The 22,039-nt window shown below is 39.8% G+C and overlaps 1 protein-coding gene across 1 annotated transcript; it reads right to left on the bottom strand.

Annotated features, from left to right (window-relative positions):
• Positions 1 to 9,005: 9,005 nt before the first annotated feature.
• LOC113898624 (olfactory receptor 5H8-like) lies at positions 9,006 to 9,971 on the bottom strand. The gene has a single exon (XM_027551949.1). The coding sequence runs from the start codon at positions 9,933 to 9,935 to the stop codon at positions 9,006 to 9,008; it is 930 nt and encodes a 309-aa protein (XP_027407750.1). The 5' UTR covers positions 9,936 to 9,971.
• Positions 9,972 to 22,039: the final 12,068 nt, after the last annotated feature.

Below are 22,039 nucleotides of genomic sequence, written 5' to 3'. Positions count from 1 at the left end.
ATGTGTTTGTTAGCCATCTGTATGTCTTCTTTGGAGAAATGTCTATTTAGTTCTTTGGCCCATTTTTTGATTGGGTCATTTATTTTTATGGAATTGAGCTACAGGAGTTGCTTGTGTATTTTTGAGATTAGTTGTTTGTCAGTTGCTTCATTTGCTATTGTTTTATCCCATTATGAAGGCTGTCTTTTCACCTTGCTTATAGTTTTTTTTGTTGTTGTGCAGAAGCTTTTAATTTTAATTAGATCCCATTTGTTTATTTTTGCTTTTATTTCCAATATTCTGGGAGGTGAGTCATAGAGGATCCTGCTGTGATGTATGTCGAAGAGTGTTTTGCCTTTGTTCTCCTCTAGGAGTTTTATAGTTTCTGGTCTTATGTCTAGATCTTTAATCCATTTTGAGTTTATTTTTGTGTATGGTGTTAGAAAGTGCTCTAGTTTCATTCTTTTACAAGTGGTTGACCAGTTTTCCCAGCACCACTTGTTAAAGAGATTGTCTTTTCTCCATTGTATATTCTTGCCTACTTTGTCAAAGATAAGGTGTCCATAGGTGCGTGGGTTTATCTCTGGGCTTTCTATTTTGTTCTTTTGATCTATATTTCTGTCTTTGTGCCAGTACCATACTGTCTTGATGACTGTGGCTTTGTAGTAGAGCCTGAAGTCAGACAGGTTGATTCTTCCAGTTCCATTCTTCTTTCTGAAGATTGCTTTGGCTATTCGAGGTTTTTTGTATTTCCATACAAATTGTGAAATTATTTGTTCTAGCTCTGTGAAAAATACCGTTGGTAGCTTGATTGGGATTGCATTGAATCTATAAATTGCTTTGGGTAGTATACTCATTTTCACTATATTGATTCTTCCAATCCAGGAACATGGTATATTTCTCCATCTATTAGTGTCCTCTTTGATTTCTTTCATCAGTGTTTTATAGTTTTCTATATATAGTCTTTAGTTTCTTTAGGTAGATATATTCCTAAGTATTTTATTCTTTTCATTGCAATGGTGAATGGAATTTTTTCTTTAATTTCTCTTTCTATGTTCTCTTATTAGTGTATAGGAATGCAAGGGATTTCTGTGTGTTGATTTTATATCATGCAACTTTACTGTATTCACTGGTTAGCTCTAGTAATTTTCTGGTGGAGTCTTTAGGGTTTTCTATGTAGAGGATCATGTCATCTGCAAACAGTGAGAGTTTTACTTCTTCTTTTCCAATTTGGATTCCTTTTATTTCTTTTTCTGCTCTGATTGCTGTGACCAAAACTTCCAAAACTATGTTGAATAGTAGTGGTGAAAGTGGGCACCCTTGTCTTATTCCTGACTTTAGGGGAAATGCTTTCAATTTTTCACCATTGAGGATAATGTTTGGGGTGGGTTTGTCATGTATAGCTTTTATTATGTTGAGGTATGTTCCCTCTATTCCTGCTTTCTGGAGAGTCTTTATCATAAATGGATGTTGAATTTTGTCAAAGGCTTTCTCTGCATCTTTTGAGATAATCATATGGCTTTTATTTTTCAATTTGTTAATGTGGTATATTACATTGATTGATTTGTGGATATTGAAGAATCCTTGCATCCCTGGGATAAAGCCCACTTGGTCATGGTGTATGATCTTTTTAATGTGTTGTTGGATTCTGATTGCTAGAATTTTGATAAGGATTTTTGCATCTATGTTCATCAGTGATATTGGCCTGTAGTTTTCTTTTGTTGTGGCATCTTTGTCGGGTTTTAGTATTAGGGTAATGGTGGCCTCATAGAATGAGTTTGGAAGTTTACCTTTCTCTGCAATTTTCTGGAAGAGTTTGAGTAGGATAGGTGTCAGCTCTTCTCTAAATTTTTGGTAGAATTCAGCTGTGAAGCCGTCTGGACCTGGGCTTTTGTTTGCTGGAAGATTTCTGATTACAGTTTCAACTTCCGTGCTTGTGATGGGTCTGTTAAGATTTTCTATTTCTTCCTGGTTCAGTTTTGGAAAGTTTTACTTTTCTAAGAATTTATCCATTTCTTCCACGTTGTCCATTTTATTGGCATATAATTGCTGATAGTAGTCTCTTATGATCCTCTGTATTTGTGTGTTGTCTGTTGTGATCTCTCCATTTTCATTTCTAATTTTATTGATTTGATTTTTCTCCCTTTGTTTCTTGATGAGTCTGGCTAATGGTTTGTCAATTTTATTTATCCTTTCAAAGAACCAGCTTTTGGCTTTGTTGATTTTTGCTATGGTCTCCTTTGTTTCTTTTGCATCTATTTCTGCCCTCATTTTTAAGATTTCTTTCCTTCCACTAACCCTGGGGTTCTTCCTTTCTTCCTTTTCTAGTTGCTTTAGGTGTAGAGTTAGATTATTTATTTGACTTTTTTCTTGTTTCTTGAGATATGCCTGTATTGCTATGAACTTTCCCCTTAGCACAGCTTTTACAGTGTCCCACAGGTTTTGGGTTGTTGTGTTTTCATTTTCATTCGTTTCTATGCACATTTTGATTTCTTTTTTGATTTCTTCTGTGATTTGTTGGTTATTCAGCAGTGTGTTGTTCAGCCTCCATATGTTGGAATTTTTAATAGTTTTTCTCCTGTAATTGAGATCTAATCTTACTGCATTATGGTCAGAAAAGATGCTTGGAATGATTTCAATTTTTTTGAATTTACCAAGGCTAGATTTATGGCCCAGGATGTGATCTACCCTGGAGAAGGTTCCCTGTGCACTTGAGAAAAAGGTGAAATTCATTGTTTTGGAGTGAAATGTCCTATAGATATAAATTAGGTCTAACTGGTCTATTGTATCATTTAAAGTTTGTGTTTCTTTATCTATCCATAGGTGTGAGTGGGGTATTAAAGTCTCCCACTGTTATTGTGTTATTGTTAATTTCCCCTTTCATACTTGTTAGCATTTGTCTTACATATTGTGGTGCTCCTATGTTGGGTGCATATATATTTATAATTGTTATATATCTTCTTCTTGGATTGATCCTTTGATCATTATGTAGTGTCTGTCTTTGTCTCTTTTCACAGCCTTTGTTTTAAAGTCTATTTTGTATGATATGAGTATTGCTACTCCTGCTTTCTTTTGATCTCTATTTGCATGGAATATCTTTGTCCAGCCCTTCACTTTCAGTCTGTATATGTCCCTTGTTTTGAGGTAGGTCTCTTGTAGACAACATATATAGGGGTCTTGTTTTTGTATCCATTCAGCCAGTCTGTCTTTTGGTTGGGGCATTCAACCCATTTACGTTTAAGGTAATTATCAATAAGTATGATCCCATAGCCATTTACTTTATTGTTTTGGGTTCGAGTTTATACACTGTTTTTGTGTCTCCTGTCTAGAGACTATCCTTTAGCATTTGTTGGAGAGCTGGTTTGGTGGTGCTGAATTCTCTCAGCTGTTGCTTGTCTGTAAAGCTTTTGATTTCTCCTTCATGTTTGAATGAGATCCTTGCTGGGTACAGTAATCTGGGCTGTAGGTTATTTTCTTTCATCACTCTAAGTATGTCTTGCCATTCCCTCCTGGACTGAAGAGTTGCTATTGAAAGATCAGCTGTTATCCTTATGGGAATCCCCTTGTGGGTTATTTGTTGTTTTTCCCTTGCTGCTTTTAATATTTGTTCTTAGTGTTTGATATTTGTTAATTTCATTAATATGTGTCTTGGGGTGTTTTGCCTTGGGTTTATCCTGTTTGGGACTCTCTGGGTTTTCTGGACTTGGGTGGTTATTTGCTTCCCCACTTTAGGGAAGTTTTCAACTATTATCTCCTCAAGTATTTTCTCAAGGTCTTTCTTTTTGTCTTCTTCTTCTGGGACTGCTATGATTCGAATGTTGTGGTGTTTAATATTTTCCTGGAGGTCTCTGAGATTGTCCTCATTTCTTTTAATGCCTTTTTCTTTTTTCTCTCTGATTCATTTATTTCTACCATTCTATCTTCTAGTTCACTAATCCTATCTTCTGCCTCTGTTATTCTACTATTTGTTGCCTCCAGAGTGTTTTTGATCTCATTTATTGCATTATTCATTATATATTGACTCTTTTTTATTTCTTCTAAGTCCTTGTTAAACCTTTCTTGCATTTTCTCTATCCTTGCCTCCAGGCTATTTATCTGTGATTCCATTTTTATTTCAAGATTTTGGATCATTTTCACTATCATTATTTGGAATTAATCAGGTAGATTCCCTATCTCTTCCTCTTTTGTTTGGTTTGGTGGACATTTATCCTGTTCCTTTACCTGCTGGGTATTCCTCTGTCTCTTCATCTTGTTTATATTGCTGAGTTTGGGGCGGCCTTTCTGTATTCTGGCAGTTTGTGGAGTTCTCTTTGTTATGGAGTTTCCTCGCTGTGGGTGGGGTTGTATCGATGGCTTGTCAAGGTTTCTTGGTTAGGGAAGCTTCTGTCTGAGTTCTGGTGGGTGGAGCTGGATTTCTTCTCTCTGAAGTGCAATGAAGTGTCTAGTAATGAGTTATGAGATGTCAATGGTTTTGGAGTAACTTTGGGCAGCCTGTATTTTGAAGCTCAGGGCTGTGTTCTTGTGTTGCTGGAGAATTTGCGTGGTATGTCTTGCTCTGGAACTTGTTGGCCCTTGGGTGGTGCTTGGTTTCAGTGTAGGTATGGAGGCGTTTGATGAGCTCCTATCGCTTAATGTTCCCTGAACATAGTCAGGTGTTCTATGATGTTCTCAGTATTTGGACTTAATCCTGGTTTTCAGTCTTATTTTTACAGTAGTCTCAATACTTCTTCTATACAGCACTGTTGATAAAACATCTGGGTTAAAGATGAAAATTTCTCTACAGTGAGGGACACCCAGAGAGGTTCACAGAGTTACATGGAGAAGAGAAGAGAGAGGAGGGAGTTAGAGGTGACCCAAATGAGATGAGGTGGAATCAAAAGAGGAGAGAGCAAGCTAGCCAATAATCACTTCCTTATGTGTGCTCCATAGTCTGGACCGCTCAGAGATGTTCATGGAGTTATACAGAAAAGAGAAGAAGGAGGAAGGAGACAGAGGTGCCAGGAGGATAAAAGAGGGGATGAAAAGGAGAGAGACAGATCCAGCCAGTTATCAGTTCCCTAAGTGTGCTCCACCGTCTGGAATACACAGGGATTCAGAGAGTTGGGTAGAGAAGAGAAGGGGGAGGGAGGAGATAGAGGCGACCTGGTGGAGAGAAAGGAGAGTCCAAAGGGGGAGAGAGCAGTCAAGCCAGTAATCTCGCTCCCAAGTAAAAATGGGTAATGAAGGTTCTTAAATGTACAAAATTGATAACAAATACCAAAAAGCAAAGATTAAAATTCTAGAGTAGAGGTTGGATTTTCAAAAATACAATATTAAAGAAAAGAAGAAGAAAAAAAAAAACAAAGTCACAAAAGTTATTAAAAAAATATATATACATGAAGTTTGCTTTAAAATTTTTTTGAAAAGTAATAGGTTATGAAAATGAAAATTAAAGGAGTAATAGAGGACTTAAAATTTTTTTTAAAAGTTAGAAAAAAGAAAAGAAAAAAAAAGAAAAAATAAAAGAATGATCATAAAAATAGTAAAAATATATCTAGGACTTTCTCTGGTGTTGTGGGCAGTGTTGTGGGGTCAGTTCATTTTCGGATAGTTCCTTGGTCCAGCTTATATTTCTCAAGATCTATAGGCCCCTTCCTATGTAGTCGGTACTAACTATAGGGTTTTAATCTATTGCACCTGTCACTTCCAAGGCGGTTCCCTCGGTTGTAGCTTCTGTTTGCTGGTCTGTTCAGTGTCTGATTTCCACCCTAACACAAGGGGGCGGTGGTGGACACTTTTTTAGGCACACTTGTTCAGTCGTGCTGTGGGGAGGGAGGGACGCTGCAGACAAATAACACTGGCGTGTGCTCGTAGTGTCTCAGCCACACTGGGCCTGCCCCCGCTCACGACGCATGCACCTTCCCTGCCCACACAGCTCAGGCTCTAGGTTGCTCCGCCGGGAACCCTCCGAGGCTAGCCCTGGGCTGCATGCATCTCCCAGGTCCAAGATGCTCAGGTTCAGGCACTCGGGTTGTCCTCAGAGGCGCAGACTCCGTTGGGCCTGCATTTTGTGCCCTTCCCAGCTCCGAGCAGCTCGGGTGATGAGGTATTTGGCGAGCGTGGTCACTGCAACTTATCGCCTCTCCCATCCCTGCTGCTCGGTTTTCTGGGTGTACAACTGGCACACCTTGTCAGGCAGATGACTGTCCAGAACCCCAAGAAGTCTTAGTTAGCAAAGAAGCCTGCTTGCAGTTTGGTAGATAATGTCTCTCTTGGGCTGTGATTGCCCCCTTCTGGCCCTGGCTGCCTGTCACCAGCAGGGGATTGTCTGCAGCGGGCTAGTTCTGTTCAGCCCTTTGTTCTGTGCGTGGGCCTGGCGGTGTCTTAGGGCTTTTAGCATGGTAGCTATCCCACAGTCTGGTTTGCTAGCCCAAAGTACTTCCCTGTGATTACCCTTGGGGGCATTAAGGCCCGATCCTTACTCTAAGCAATGCAGCCCGCGCCTCCCTGCCCAGCGCCCCACCCCACCCCCCCCTCCCCCGCTTGCTAGTGGCAGGCGCAGGTGTCTGTGCTGCTTGTCCACTGGGGGAGCTACTGTTGGGCTCCTAATCTGTGGGTTTTAATTATTTACTTATTTTTCCTCCCTATTATGTTGCCCTCTGTGCTTCCACGGCTACGCACAGACTCGGCAGTGAAAGTGTTTCCTGGTGTTTGGAAACTTCTCTCTTTTTAAGACTCCCTTCCCAGGACGGAGCTCTGTCCCTACCTCTTTTGTTTCTTTTTTTGTCTTTTATATTTTTCCTACCTCCTTTTGAAGATAATGGGCTGCTTTTCTGGGTGCCTGATGTTCTCTGCCGGCATTCAGAAGTTGTTTTGTGGATTTCACTCTGCGTTTAAATGTTCTTTTGATGAATTTGTGGGGGAGAAAGTGGTCTCCCCATCCTATTCCTCCACCATCTTAGGACCGCCTCCCCATTTCAGTTTTAAATGAAGATGAAACATTTGAGTGGGGAAGGCATTCTATGGAGAGACCTGTGTGAACAAAAGCATGAACCTGAGAGAGAGGTTTGTCAAGAAGGCTTTCAGAAACTCAGTTTGGATATAACATAGGAGAATCGTGGAGGAAGAACCTTCCAATTTGAACTAGGTTAAACTAAGGCTTTATTTGAAAGGACCTCAGATAATTTCAGAGTGAACAAATGCTGGATAGAGAATAGATAGATGGTTAGATAGTGTATTTATATATAATATAATCTGTATATATAGATACATTTCAATATATACAAATATTTGTACTTTTATTTATATATCATATAATCTGCATACACATGAAAAAATAATTATAGTGCATCTGTATATCTACAGCTCTAGATACATTTATCATGTATGCTTACACTCAGATGGCAATGACAAGCCTTTAAAAGTTATTGAAGAATGATATGGTCTAATTACAGTCCTGTTTCTTAAGGAAATATTAGCAACGTGGAGGAATCAACAACTAGAGTTTTACAGATAACAGATGCTGATAATTTTGAAGGTGTGGGCCTGAGTGGAATCAATAGGAGTGTGTGTGGAATTTCAGTGTTGAGAAAAAGGTGGACATGGGTCTGGAGATGTATCACTTAGCATACTTAAATAATATGCAGTTTGAGAAAAGCCAACTTTCAAGGACTTTTAAGACAGAAAATATTCAGATTTTTGCTCATTTTCATGTCTGTGCCACCAACACATTGGGAACTATGATATCATGCTATTGACATTATTTGAACTTTGATAATATACATTTAAAACCCTTTCAGGATAACAACACATTTAAATAAATGTTATATACTACTGACTTCTTTACCTTACAAACTTTTTTTTTTTTTTTTCATTTTAGGAAGATTGAGACCATTTCCTTCCTATTCTGCAACTTCTCTTCTTCCTATACCCATCCCAACTTAGTCATTCAGTCTGAACTCTTAGCTTCCTGAACTGGTGAAGCTTTTCAGTTACCCAGCAACAAACAGACACAGCTAAAAAGGGCCTTAGAAGGCACTATAGACAGTAGAAATAACTTACTTTTATCTCCGTATAGAAGCACGCTGAGTTAAGAGCATCTCATATTGCCTGCCCTTCAGAGTTTTAACTCCCTTCACATGCTTCTTCATTTCTTTCCTCTTCAGTTTATTTCTCTGTGTCACATGAGAATTGAATCCATATGAAGCAGGATCACCAGGGACCAAATAAAGTAGAATAAAACCTTGAATGATGTCTGGCAATATTCCTGGGGTTTACCTCTGTTCACTCAAACATAAAATGCCCACTATGTGAAGTTAAATGTGACATGAGTCTCCAGGCTATAAGAATGTATTACTATCAAAGACCTCATCTCAAGTATTTTTCAGAGGTTCTGCATTATTTTAGTACTTGTGTGCTCTTTCGCTCAGTAATATCCAACTCTTTGTGACCCCATGGAGTTGCCTGACTCCTCCGTCCATGGAATTTTCCAGGCAAAAATACTGGAGCAGGTTGCCATTTCCTCCTCCAAGGGATCTTCCTGACCCAGAGGTCCACACCACATCTGCTGTGTCTCCTGCATTGGCAGGCATATTCTTTTACCACTGTGTCGCCTGGGAAACCCGTATTTTAGTGCTTAATACATGTTTAATAAATCTACTTTAAAAACCACAATGAGGAATATAGAAGCTTGTAAAGTTTTTTTCATTTTAATTTATTTGGCTGTGCCACGCAGCTTGTAGTATCCTAGTTTCCAGACCAGAGATCAAACTCAGGCCATCAGCAGTGATGGTGTGTAGTCCTAAGCACTGGATAGCCAGGGACTTTCCCATTTTAAATTCTTCTTTATTTATTTTAACATGATACGAACATTTGATTAAAATTCCCTGTCTCTTTTAATAAGATATATAAATATCTTAAAGAATTTTTTGAGTACTGAAATCTTGTCATTAAAATAATAGGGTAGTTGTGAATGCAAACAAAATTGAGCTCTAATCTACATAGTTTTGTGTTGTTTTCAAGTAAGAAAACACATATTAGTATTGGATCTAAATATTTCTCTTTAACATTATTGTCAGTGAATTTATGACTTTCTTATTTCTCAGGCTGTAGATAATTGGATTTAAGAAAGGAATTATGACAGTGTAAAATAGAGAGTCCATCATATCTTGATCATCTGCTCGTGTGGATCCAGGGCGCACATACATGAAAAGAAGAGTCCCATAGTATAAGGAGACAGATAGGAGGTGGGCACCACAGGTGGAGAATGCTTTCCTTATGCCTTGTGCAGACTTCTTCCTTAAAATTGTAAAGAGAACTAGTGTATAAGAGACCAGAATAATAAGGATGGTGAACACTTGAATTGAACCAGAGAAAATAAATATCACCAGAACATTAATAGAAGGATCAGTACAAGAAATTTTAAACAACGGCATGATGTCACAATAAAATTGATGTATTATGTTAGAATTACAAAAGGTTAATCTGAATAAAAAACATGTGTGAAGTAAGGCGTGAAGAAGGCCGCCTGTAAGTGATGAAATTAACATTTGCATGCATAGTCTGTTAGTCATAATCGCTGGATAAAGTAATGGATTGCATATGGCTACATAACGATCATATGACATTGTTGCCAGCAGAAAACATTCTGTGGTTGCACTGACTCCAAAGGAAAAGAATTGCACTATGCATTCAGAGAGAGATATCCTCTTATTCTTGGTGAAGATGTTGACCAGCATCTTGGGGACCACTGTGGAGGATAACCAAGTATCCACACAGGCTAAACTCCCAAGGAATAAGTACATGGGGGTGTGAAGGTGAGGGTCATTCCAGATGACAGCAATCAAACCCAGGTTCCCCATGATAGTGAAGATATATATAAACAAGAAGAGCACGAACAGAGGGATTTGCCATTCTGGTTGATATGTAAATCCTGTGAGAACAAACTCTGTCAGCTCTGTTGCATTTTTTCTTTCCATATCCTTAATAGAAGGCCTCTGAAATCAAATATAGTGAATGTAAAAAGGACAGTCATCAATCATTTAAGAAAGAAAATTTGGTGAAAATAATTGAAATAAAACCATACACTAGCCTGAATGCCCTTTATTTTATTTACTCTTCTAAAATAAATGAAAAGTATTTAGAAAATTATTAGATTAGAAAAATGCAACTATTTTATTTCAAAGTATGTACAATAATTAACAGGTATAGAAGAGAAGACATTAAGACATTATGCATCAAAAGTAAAGATGTGGGGCTTCCTTTGTGATCCAGGTGTTAAGAATGTGCCTTGCAATGCAGGGGACATGGGTTTGATCCTTGGTCCAGGAAGATCCCACATGCCATGGGGCAACTCAGCCCATTCGTCACAACTACTGAGCCCTTGTGCCACAGCTACTGAAGTCCACAGGCCCTAGAGCCTGTGCTCTGGAACAAGAGAAGCCAGTGCCATGAGAAGCCTGCTCACCACAGTGAAAAGCAGCCCCCGCTCACCACAACTAGATAAAACCTGCATATAGCAATGAAGACCCAGTGCAGCCCAAAAAAAAGTAAAGATGTTAGAAGGCCCTGGATTATAAAATGAATTGAATGCCATGTGAAAGATCTTAAATTTTATTCTTCAAGGAATAGACAGACATAGAAGATTTTTGAGACATGGAGTGTCTTCACCATTTGCTTTTTTTAAAATAAGTACTTGACTGTAGAAAATAGGCTGCAGGCTGAAGACCCTGGTGTCATAAATATTGATCAGTAGACTGGAACTTTTATGAAGGGATTTCCATACCATATTATGTAACAGAATTGTCTGGGGGAGTTTCGGTACAAAATACAGATTCTGAGGTATTACTGTAGAAATTGATTCAGTAGGTCATAGATTACATCTAGTAATATGTATTTTATAAATGTTCCCAAAGTGATTAAAACGTTTGTGAAGTTTTCATTCCATGTGTGATATGACATTGAAAATTTTGAAGAAGGCAGACAAATCAAAATAAATCAGAAGGTAAAGTCACCATTAGATGTGAAGAGTTATAAATAAAGGTAAAACAGTCAGTTGGTGTCTGATTAGATAATCATCAAAAATTAAGATTGAAAACTCAGATACAGTGGCCAATTTTTGCTAAGAACACCCTCTGAAGATTAAAGAGACATAAACCTAGCAGTATGATTCTCCAAGAGCTTAATAGAAATAATGACTTGGGAATCATTGAGGTGGCAGAAAACATACTTTGTATGACTTATCCAGTGGACAGCATTCATAAGGTAAAAAGAATTAAATGTGAGGCAGTTAAATTAAAATGGATTTTGCTACATCATCTGATCCTCTTTTCTGCCACATGATTCTTGATGGTAGACAAAAACTGTCATTCACTTTAGAAGCCAAAATTCTGAAAACTGACTTTCCCTGTGAATTTAGATTGAGGGAACTAGATATAGGGTTAGCCATTCAAACTTACCACACAATTGCACTCATTTCATATGCTAGCAAAGTAATGGTCCAAATTCTCCAAACTAGGCTTCAACAATACCTGAACCGAGAACTTCCAGATATTCAAGCTTGAAAAAGGTAGAGATCAAGTTGCCAACATCCATTGGGTCATAAAAAGGAAGAGACTTCCAGAAAAACATCTACTTCTGCTTCATTGACTACACTAAAGCCTTTGACTGTGTAGATCACAATAAACTGTGGAAAATTCAAAAGAGATGGAAATACCAGACCACCTTACCTGCCTCCTAGGAAACCTGTATGCAGGTCAAGAAGCAACAGTTAGAACCGGTCATGGAACAAAAGACTAGTTCCAAATTGGGAAAGGAGTATGTCAAGGCTCTGTCAAGGATGTACTCTGTCAGGTATGTACTCTGTCAAAAGTATGTCAATTATGTCTCCCTATAATGTGAAATGCTGGGCTGGATGAAACACAAGCTGGAATTAAGATTGCTGGGAGAAATATCAGTAACCTCAGATAGCATCACCCTTATGGCAGAAAGTGAAGAGGAACTAAGGAGCCTCTTGATGAGATTGAAAGAGGAGAAAGGAAAAAGCTGTTTTAAAACTCGATATTCAAAAAACGAAGATCATGGCATCTGGTCCATCACTTCATGTCAAATAGATAGGGAAACAGTGGAAACAGTGGCTGACTTTACTTTCTTGGGCTCAAAAATCACTACAAATAGTGACTGCAGCCATGAAGTTGAAAGAAGCTTGCTCCTTGGAAGAAAAGCTATGACAAACCTAGACAGCATATTGAAAAGCAGAGACATTACTTTGCCAACAAAGGTCGGTCTAGTCAAAGCTATGGTTTTTCCTGTAGTCATGTATGGATGTGAGAGCTGGACTATAAAGAAAGCTGAGCCCTGAAGAATTGATGCTTTTGAACTGTGGTGTTGGGGAAGACTCTTGAGAGTCCCTTGGACTGCAAGGAGATCCAACCTGTCAATCCTAAAGGAGATCAGTTCTGACTATTCATTGGAAGAACTAATGCTGAAGCTGAAGCTCCAATATTTTGGCCACCTGATGTAAAGGGCTGACCCATTAGAAAAGACCCTGATGCTGGGAACTACTGAAGGAAGGAGGAGAAGGGGATGACAGAGGATGAGATGGTTGGATGGCATCACTGACACAATGTACATGTGTTTGAGCAAGCTCTGGGAGTTGGTGACGGAGAGGGAAGCCTGGCGTGCTGCAATTCATGGGGTTGCAAAGAGTCAGTCGGACATGACTGAGTGAACTGAACTGACTGAACTCAAACCTACCTACACTAGATTTGTGATATGAAAAGGTGAGAAAGAGGTCAAATGTGAAAAAGAGATGTTTGGTTGCAAATCAGCCAAGTACACAGTATCACAACACAAAATTCATCCTGTTTCCACAACAGTGGCTTTGTCACTGTGAGATATCTTGCAACCAGGAATACTGGCTCATACAAAAAGGAAAGACCAGAAAAGGCTACTGAGCAGAATGATCAGAGAAGCAGGAGAGAATGGAAAGCTAAGTGTTGGGAACTTGAAGAGAGGAAAATACTCAAGAAGAACAAAGAACAGTGCCTAAGTCAGATAAATTATCTGTCTGGATAAGGAGTGAACAGAGATCACTGAATGTCAGGATTAAGAGATTTTTGGTGGCTTTAGTAGTCCCCCGATGGCTCAGTGGCTTTAGTGAGAGCAGTTTCCATTTGTGAGAGAGTCGAGGCCAGAAATGGAAGGGAAGCAAGTGGCACAGTAGTGAGGAAAATGAAAGAGTATCTGAGATGTGGGCAACAGATGTGGATTTCTTGTCTTGTGGAACAACATTATGAAAGTTTTCAAAAGAGAGAGAGGAAGCAGTGAAAGGAGTAAGGATAAAGCAGTAGAATGGGAAATTTGGATGGGGAAGGGGCAGTGGAAAGGAAACAGGAAGCAGAAAGAGAAGAAGGGAAGGAACATCAATGTTAAGTGTAGGAAAGACAAGGCAATGAAGAGGGAGAGAGGATGTATCAGAGGAAGGCTCAGATGAAATAAGGGGAAAAGCTAGAAATAGGACTTAAATATTGTCTTAAATCTGATTTTTATTACAAGTTGTCAGCACTGAGAATCTTTTCTTTTTCTTTTATTCAAAATCCCAAGTTTATTTTTCTATGGAATTTGTGTAAGGAATAGGAAATTTCTTTTTAATTTTACCTTATAAATTTGTATCGTTAGTAAATATACAATCACTGCCTAGTATCATTGCTATCACTGTGCTTAGAGCTGACTTTCCCTAGAATTTCTGATGGATTTACTTAACAGCTTTTCCTTTTCTACCAGTTTGATAGCAAAAATAGAGTCAAAGACTGGAATTTCATACAGGCAATATAAATAACCAGTGCTGATAATTGCAGTTATTAAATGTACGCTTATTTGGACTGGTCTTTCTTCTATGCAGGACTTCCCTGGTGGCTCAGATGGTAAAGTGTCTGCCTACAATGCGGGAGACCTGGGTTTGATTGCTGGGTTGGGAAGATCTCCTGTAGTAGGAAATGGCAACCCACGCCAGTATTCTTGCCTGGAGAATCCCATGGACAGAGGAACCTGATAGGCTACAGTCCAAGGGGTCTCAAAGGGTCGGACACGACTGAATGACTTTGCTTCACTTTTCTTCTATGCAGTCCTAAAACTACATAATCAAAATGTTCAGCTCAATGTGTGGGTAATTATTAAGTCATAAAGCTGAAAAGAGCACTAGAGGAACATTTTTTGCATTTTTCTATATACATGTTTTTTTCAGCGAAACTATTGTCAGAAGTAGGTTACAAAGTAGAGGTTACTATTTAAGTGATTTACTATTTAAGTGACTTAAATGCAGAGAGTCTGCTTAATTAAATGAAATAAGTGTTTTGAATACAATTATCAAAAAAATTTCTTTTACAAGAAACATTCTGACTTAAATTCCTAAACTGCCTTTTATTGTTTAACAGTCTTGTAACCAAAACTTAAGCTATGGAATCATTCCAATTATTTTAACCAGATAATTTTATATCATTAAAGAATACAGTGTCGTTTTAGAGCTATTTTGCTTATCCAGATTTTACTCACAATAATAAAATATGCAGATTATTCACTGTTATCCATTTTCAACTGGATATTTTGATATCTTATAAACCAAATCAAAATTATTACAAATTTAATAATATTTCAACTTTCTATAAAAAATAATGAATATTATAAAAATCATTCTCTCACCAATATCTGTTAAGAAATTGTGGAAATCCCTTTAGCATTCAGCTGTCTGAAGTATTAATAGAAAATAGAACTCAGTCACTGCAATTGCAATAACACGGGCAGCATCATTTTGCATACTGATTCATTTTGAGAGCTTCATTTTCCAGGCCCAGGAAAATGTTGTTTATATGAATTTGTTTTGAACAGAATTGTCAACCATTGCATAACTGTATGCTTTTGCCAAAAGAGGAAGGAATGATGAACTAAAATTCCCCTGATAGTGCCCAAGGATTCCCTTTAGGACAAACTTACGCTTTTCCACTGGGCATTATGTACTTGGACATTTATGAGGAATCCAGGCTGTTCCACAGGGCATTGCAGTCTCTGAAATCATAAACATTGTTATGTTTACATAACACAGAACACATTTCTGACATGTTTATGCAAACTCCAGTTTATCTGTGAATTTTGATATTCTTTCAGTATGGTCTTAATTAACTACACACGATTTTAATGACGTCAAAGTTCTAGAATCTCTTCAGAAGCCAACTACAAGAAAATTCTCCTCATGGAAATTGTAAGTCACATCCAGACCCACACCTAACTCCCCACTTTACAGTGAAAACTGATGAGAAATCTTCCTAGGAAGAGCAAAGGAAAAGCAAAAGGAAGGACCACAGTGGTAGGTAGCCAAGATCAGTGCTCCTCAAACTTCAATTCCTATGAATCTCCTGGTGATCTTCTTAGAAGGCAGATTCTGTTTTGGTAGGTCAGAGGTGGTTCCTGAGGGGCACCATTTCTCGCAGGGTGCTGTATCTGGATATTTGTGATCCTCAGAGACTTCCTTCATTTGCACGCCTAGCTTCTCAGAGAGTTGGATCATTACAGAAACAATACAGAAACAAAGAAAAATGGCAAATGGAGCATGTGTGCAAAGAGAGAGGCAAAGTGGAGACAAAGTAGACAAAGGAGGCCAGTGTGAGTGATCACAGAGTATCTAGAGGCTGGTTGGGTAACTTTGTTCTTTACCCAACTTAAAGGATAGCTACTAAGGGATTTTGAATATTACGGTCACATGTTCAGATTTGCCTTTAAATATTTACAGAGAAGTTGCCATTAAACATTTATTGAGAAAAATAATGACGTTATTTATATCAAAATAGGAGAGAGAAAAATCTGGCTTAAAACTCAACATTCATAAAACAAAGATCATGAAATCTGGCCCCATCTTTTCATGGCAAATAGAAGGGGAAAAAGTGGAAACAGTTGCAGATTTTATTTTCTTGGGCTCCAAAATCACTGTTGATGGTGACTGCAGCCATGAAATTAAAAGACATTTGCTCCTTGAAAGGAAAGCTATGACAAACCTGCTAAGTCACTTCAGTCATGTCCGACTCTGTGTGACCCCACAGACAGCAGCCCACCAGGCTACGCTATCCCTGGGATTCTCCAGGCAAGAACACTGGAGTGGGTTGCCATTTCCTTCTCCAATGCAGGAAAGTTAAAAGTGAAAGTGAAGTCACTGAGTCGTGTCCAACTCTTAGCGACCCCATGGACTACAGCCTACTAGGCTCCTCCATCCATGGGATTTTCCAGGCAAGAGTACTGGAATGGGTTGTCATTGCCTTCTCCAATGACAAACCTAGACAGCGTATTAAAAAGCAGAGACATTGTTTTGCCGACAAAGGTCCATATAGTCAAGCTATGGTTTTTCCAGTAGTCATGTACAGATGTGAGAATCAGGCCATAAAAAAGACTGAGTGCCCCAAAACTGATGCTTTTGAATTGTGGTGTTGTAGAAGACTCTTGAGAGTCCCTTGGACAGGAAGTAGATCAAACCAGTCAATCCTAAAGGAAATCAACCCTCAATATTCATTGGAAGGACTGATGCTGAAGCTGAAGCTCCAATACTTTGGCTACCTGAAAAGACTCTAATGTGGGGAAGACTGAAGACAAAAGGAGAAGAGAATTAGAGGATGAAAGGGTTGGATGGCATCATCAACTTGATAGACATGAGTTTGAGCAAATTCTGGGAGATAGTGAAGGACAGGGAAACTTGATGTGCTACAGTCCATGGGATTGCAAATAGTTGCACACTACTAAGCTACTGAACAACAACAAAGAAGTGTCTTGGCTTTGGTGCATGATGAGTAAAAGATTTTTAGGGTCCAGACTCCTTGAGGGGGGAATGTTACAGCATACAGGTAGCTAGGGAAAAGCAGCAAAATGGGGGAAAGAACCAGGAAATCACGCATCTTGTAAACAGCAGGAGTCCATTGGCAAAGAAAAGCAGAAACCTCCAAACTGACAGCAAATTGGGTGATAAGGGTCTGAGTAGCAGATGAAGAAAGGTGAGGAAAGGTGGGAATCTCTTGTAACCAAATGTAACCTTTTGTTCACTGTGCTCTCATAAGCACAAAAATATTAGCTTTACAATAAAAAGCCTCTATGGATTTCTTGAGAGTCCCTTGGACTGCAAGGAGATCCAACCAGTCCATTCTAAAGGAGATCAGCCCTGGGTGTTCTTTGGAAGGAATGATGCTAAAACTGAAACTCTAGTACTTTGGCCACCTCAGGCGAAGAGTTGACTCATTGGAAAAGACTCTGATGCTGGGAGGGATTGGGGGCAGGAGGAAAAGGGGACGACAGAGGATGAGATGGCTGGATGGCATCACCGACTTGATGGACTTGAGTTTGAGTGAACTCCGGGAGATGGTGATGGACAGGGAGGCCTGGCATGCTGTGATTCATGGGGTTGCAAAGAGTCAGACATGACTGAGTGACTGAACTGAACTGATGGATTTCAGAGGCAATATTATCCTTATCTGGGTGTATTCCTCCAGCCCATTTACCAAGTGACAGGAAGGGCTACTAGTTTTTAGTGAAGCCCAGGAGAGAAGGGACTTCCCTGGTGGCTGAGACAGTAAAGCATTCACCTACAGTGTGAGAAGCCCGGGTTCAATCCCTTGGTCAGGAAGATCTCCTGGAGAAGGAAATGGTGACCCACTCCAGTATTCTTGCCTGGAAAATCCCATGGATGGAGGAGCCTGGTAGGCTAAAGTCCATGGGGTCGCAGAGTCTGACATGACTGAACGACTTCACTTCTCTTCAGGAGAGGAGGCTTTCCAACATATCAAGGCTAACATAAAAGCTGCTGTGCTCATGGGCCATACCCAGCACAAGCACTGGTGCTGGAAGTGGCAGTGGAAGAGCTCGGCACCTTTAACAGACTTCTAGAAGTGGATCATAGTGCATGGCCTTAGAATTCTGAGCAAAGCACTGCCATCCTCTAGATAACTACTCTAATTTAGAGGAACAACCATTGGCCTGCTAGTGAGCCTTAGGAGAAAAAGAATGTTTAACCATGACCATCAATTTTCCATGATACTAGAGCTGCCCTTGCTAAGCTGAATAGTATCCCTGTCACTCTCCATGCAGTTAGGTATGCACAGAAGCATTTCTTCATATAATGAAATTAGTATATATAAACTTGATGAAGCAGGAACAAGCCCTAAGAGCACAAGTAAGTTACTAAAGCAGTGGTCCAAACTCTATTTGCCTTCACTTCTGCTTCAATGCCTTCTGTCTCCCAGCCTGGGCCTGTGTCCTTATGATTAGTTGACTGAGAAGACTGAGGCCTGATTTACAGATGATTCTGAATGGTATGCAGGCACCGTCATAAAGTGGACAGCTGCTGCACTACAGCTTCTGTAGCTGTCACTACAGCTCTGTGACATTGCAGGGGACAGTGGTGAAGGAAGAACTTTCTGTTGAGCAGGTCTTTGACCATTGCACCTGATTGTACACTTTCTTTGGGAGGAGAAATGGACAGTTGTGTGATTATGTGTGATTCATTTATTGTGGCCAGTGGTTTGTTGGAATATTCATAGACTTTGAAGGAATATGATAGGAAATCAATGACAAAGAGATCTGTAGAAGAGTTATGTTAATAGATCTCTCTGAATGCGCAAAAAACATGAAGGTATTTGTGTCCCATGCAAATGTTCACCAAAAAAAGTGATCTCAGCAGAATAGAATATTATCATTAAGTGATTAAGATGATGGTAAAGAATCCACCTGCAGTGCAGGAGACCCGGGTTCTGTCTCTGGGTCAGGAAGCTCCCATGGATAAAGCAATGGTGACCCACTCCAATTTTCTTGCCTGGGGAATCCCAAGGAGAGAGGAACCTGGTGGGCTACAGTCCATGAGGTTACAAAGAGTCGGACACGACTGAACAATTAAACACACAATGTATAGACACTAGTCAGTCTTTCTCAAACACCTCGGTCACCACTCAGTGGGCTCCCAAATTAAGTGGCCAAGGTGGTAGGGATAGAGGTTATTAATAAGTTCAACAACATTTACTTTCCCTTCCTAAGTCAAGCTTGATTTCAGCCACTGCTGGGTACCCAGTCAGTCAGCAGTCAAGCCCAATATTAAGCCCTTGATGCAGCACCACCATTCATTAGCATGATCAGCTGTGTATCTGGTGGCAGCATGGTTACATCTGAAGTGGGAGTCCTTTGTTCTTATTGGAATATATACTTACTCTAGATATGTCTAGATTTATTGACTTCCCTGCAGTCAATGCTTCTGCCAATATTATCCTCCTTGGTCTTATAGAATTCCTTATCCACTGTCATTGTTGTTGTTCAGTCACTCAATCATGTCCAACTCTTTGCAACCCCATAGACTGCAGCACGCCAGGCTCCCCTGTTTCTCACTGTCTCCCAGAGTTTGCTTAAACTCATGTCCATTGAGTCAGTGATGCCATCCAACCATCTCATGCTCTGTCACCCCTTCTTCTCCTGCCTTCATCTTTCCCAGCATCAGAGCCCAATGAGGGGGCTCTTCACATCAGGTGGCCAAAATATTGGAGCTTCAGCTTCAGCATCAGTTCCTCCAATGCATATTCAGGGTTGATTTCCTTTAGAATTGACTGGTTTGATCTCCTTGCTGTCCAAGGGGCTCTCAAGAGTCTTTGCCAACACCACAGTTCAAAAGTAGCAATTCTTTGGCACTCAGCCTTCTTTATGGTCCAGATTTCTCATCTGTATGTGACTGCTGGGAAAACCATACCTTTGACTATATGGACCTTTGTTGGCCAAGTGATATCCTTGCTTTTTAATACGCTATCTAGGTTTGTCATAGCTTTTCTTCCAAGGAGTAGTATCTTTTAAATTCATGGCTGTAGTGACCATCCTCAATGATTTTGGAGCCCAGGAAAATACAGTCTGTCACCGTTTCCACTTTTACTCCATCTATTTGCCTGAAGTGTTGAGCCCGAATGCCATGATCTTAGTTTCTTGAATGTTGAGTTTTAGGCCAACTTTTTCACAGTCCTCTTTCACCCTCATTATGAAGCTCTTTAGTTCCTTTCTGATTCTGCCATTAGAGTGCCATTAGATATCTTCAGCATATCTGAGGTGGTTAATATTTCACCTGGCAGTCTTGATTCCAGCTTGTGAGTCATCCAGCTCATGAATAGTGTAGTCATGATATACTGTGCATATAAGTTAAATAAGCAGGGTGACAATATACAGCTTTGATGTACTCCTTCCCCAATTTTGAACCTGTTTGTTGTTCCATGACCGGTTCTAACTGTTGCTTCTGGACCTGCATACAGGTTTCTCAGAAGGAAGGTAAAGTAGTCAGGTATTCCCATCTCTTTAAGAAGTTTCCACAGTTTGTTGTGATCCACACAATCAAAGACTTTAGTGTAATCAATGAAGCAGAAGTAGATATTTTTGGAATTCCCTTGCTTTTTCTATGATCCAATGGATGTTGGCAATTTGAGCTCTGGTTCCTCTGCCTTTCTTAAATCCAACTTGTACATAGGGAATTTCTTGGTTCACATACTGTTGAAGCCTAGCTTAAAGGATTTTGAGCATTAGTTTGCTAGCATGTGAAACGAGGGCAATTGTATGGTAGTTTGAACATTCTTTGACATTGGCTTTCTTTGAAATTAGAATGAAAGCTGACCTTTTCCAATCCTGTGGCCACTGCTGAGCTTTCCAAATTTGCTGACATATTGAGTGCAACTCTTTAACAGCATCATCTTTTAGAATTTGAAATAGCTCAGCTAGAGTCTCATCACCTCCACTAGCTTTGTTCATAGTAATGCTTCCTAAGGCCCACATGACTTCACACTCCAGGATGTCTGGCTCTAGGTGAATAACCACACCATTGTGGTTATCAGGGTCATTGACACTTTTTTTGGTATATTTCTTGTGTGTATTCTTGCTCAGACGGTGAAGAATCTGCCTGCAGTGTTGGAACACGTATTTGATCCCTGGGTCAGGAAGATCCCCTGGAGAAAGGAATAGGTACCTACTCCAATATTCTTTCCTGGAGAATTCCATGGGCAGAGGAGCCTGCCATGCTACTGTCTATGGGGCTGCAAAGAGTCAGACATGACTGAGAAACTAACAATCTCACTTATCCACTGTCATGGTAGTCTTTTCTTATAATTTTATTTATTTATTCATTTATTTTATTTTTGGCTGTACTGGGTCTTCGTTGCTGTGCAGGCTTTTCTCTAGTTGTGGACAGCAGGGTCTACTCTTGTGTTGTGGTGTGCGGATTTCTCATTGCAGTGGTTTCTCTTGTTCCAGAGCGTGGGTTCTTGGGTGTGCAGGCTTCAGTTGTGGTACATGGGCTTAGTTGCTCCGAGGCACGTGAGATCTTCCTAGACTAGGGATCAAACCCATGTCTCCTGCATTGGCAGATGGATTCTTTACCACTGAGCCACCAGGGAAGCTCTGTCACAGTATTCTTAACAGCACTGATTCTGGTCAAGGAATTCACTTCAGAGCAAAAATAAGTGTGGCAGTGTGCCCATGCTTGTGGAAATCCCTGGTCTTACCCTATTCCCCATCATTCTGAAACATATAGTTTGATAGAATGGCAAATCTCTGAACCAACCACCAGTATATGATACTGTTTCACCCATAGCAGATTAATGGGTCTAGGAATCAAGGAGCAAAAATGGGAGTGGCTCCAGTCACTGTTAACTCTAAGAACCCCTACAGAATATTCGTTTCTTGTTTCTGTGTTTTTCTGTCCTTCTTGCCTTAGACTCTGACTTACAGAGGGAGGAATGTTTCTACCGGGACACAAAACTGTGATTCCACTGAGCTGAAAGTAGATTGGCACTCCATACCTTTGGGTCTGCATTCCTCTGAATCAGCAGACAAAAAAGACATTCTGTGGTGGCCAAGGTGATTGATGGCAGCTACCAGGACACAGTTAGATTATTCTACAAAGGGAGCAAGGAAAAGAGTGTCTGAAGTAGAGAAGATTCTCTAGTCTCTTGGTGTTTTCATTCCCATAATTAAGGTCATTGAAAAACTTCAACAAAAAAATCAGACAGTAGTTCTAATGGCTCAGACTCTTCAGGAATGA

Source organism: Bos indicus x Bos taurus, chromosome 1 (genome assembly GCF_003369695.1).
Source record: "Bos indicus x Bos taurus breed Angus x Brahman F1 hybrid chromosome 1, Bos_hybrid_MaternalHap_v2.0, whole genome shotgun sequence".
Lineage (NCBI taxonomy): Eukaryota > Metazoa > Chordata > Mammalia > Artiodactyla > Bovidae > Bos > Bos indicus x Bos taurus.
Note: the sequence above shows the minus strand (reverse complement) of the source record. Positions and strands in the feature narration are given on the sequence as shown.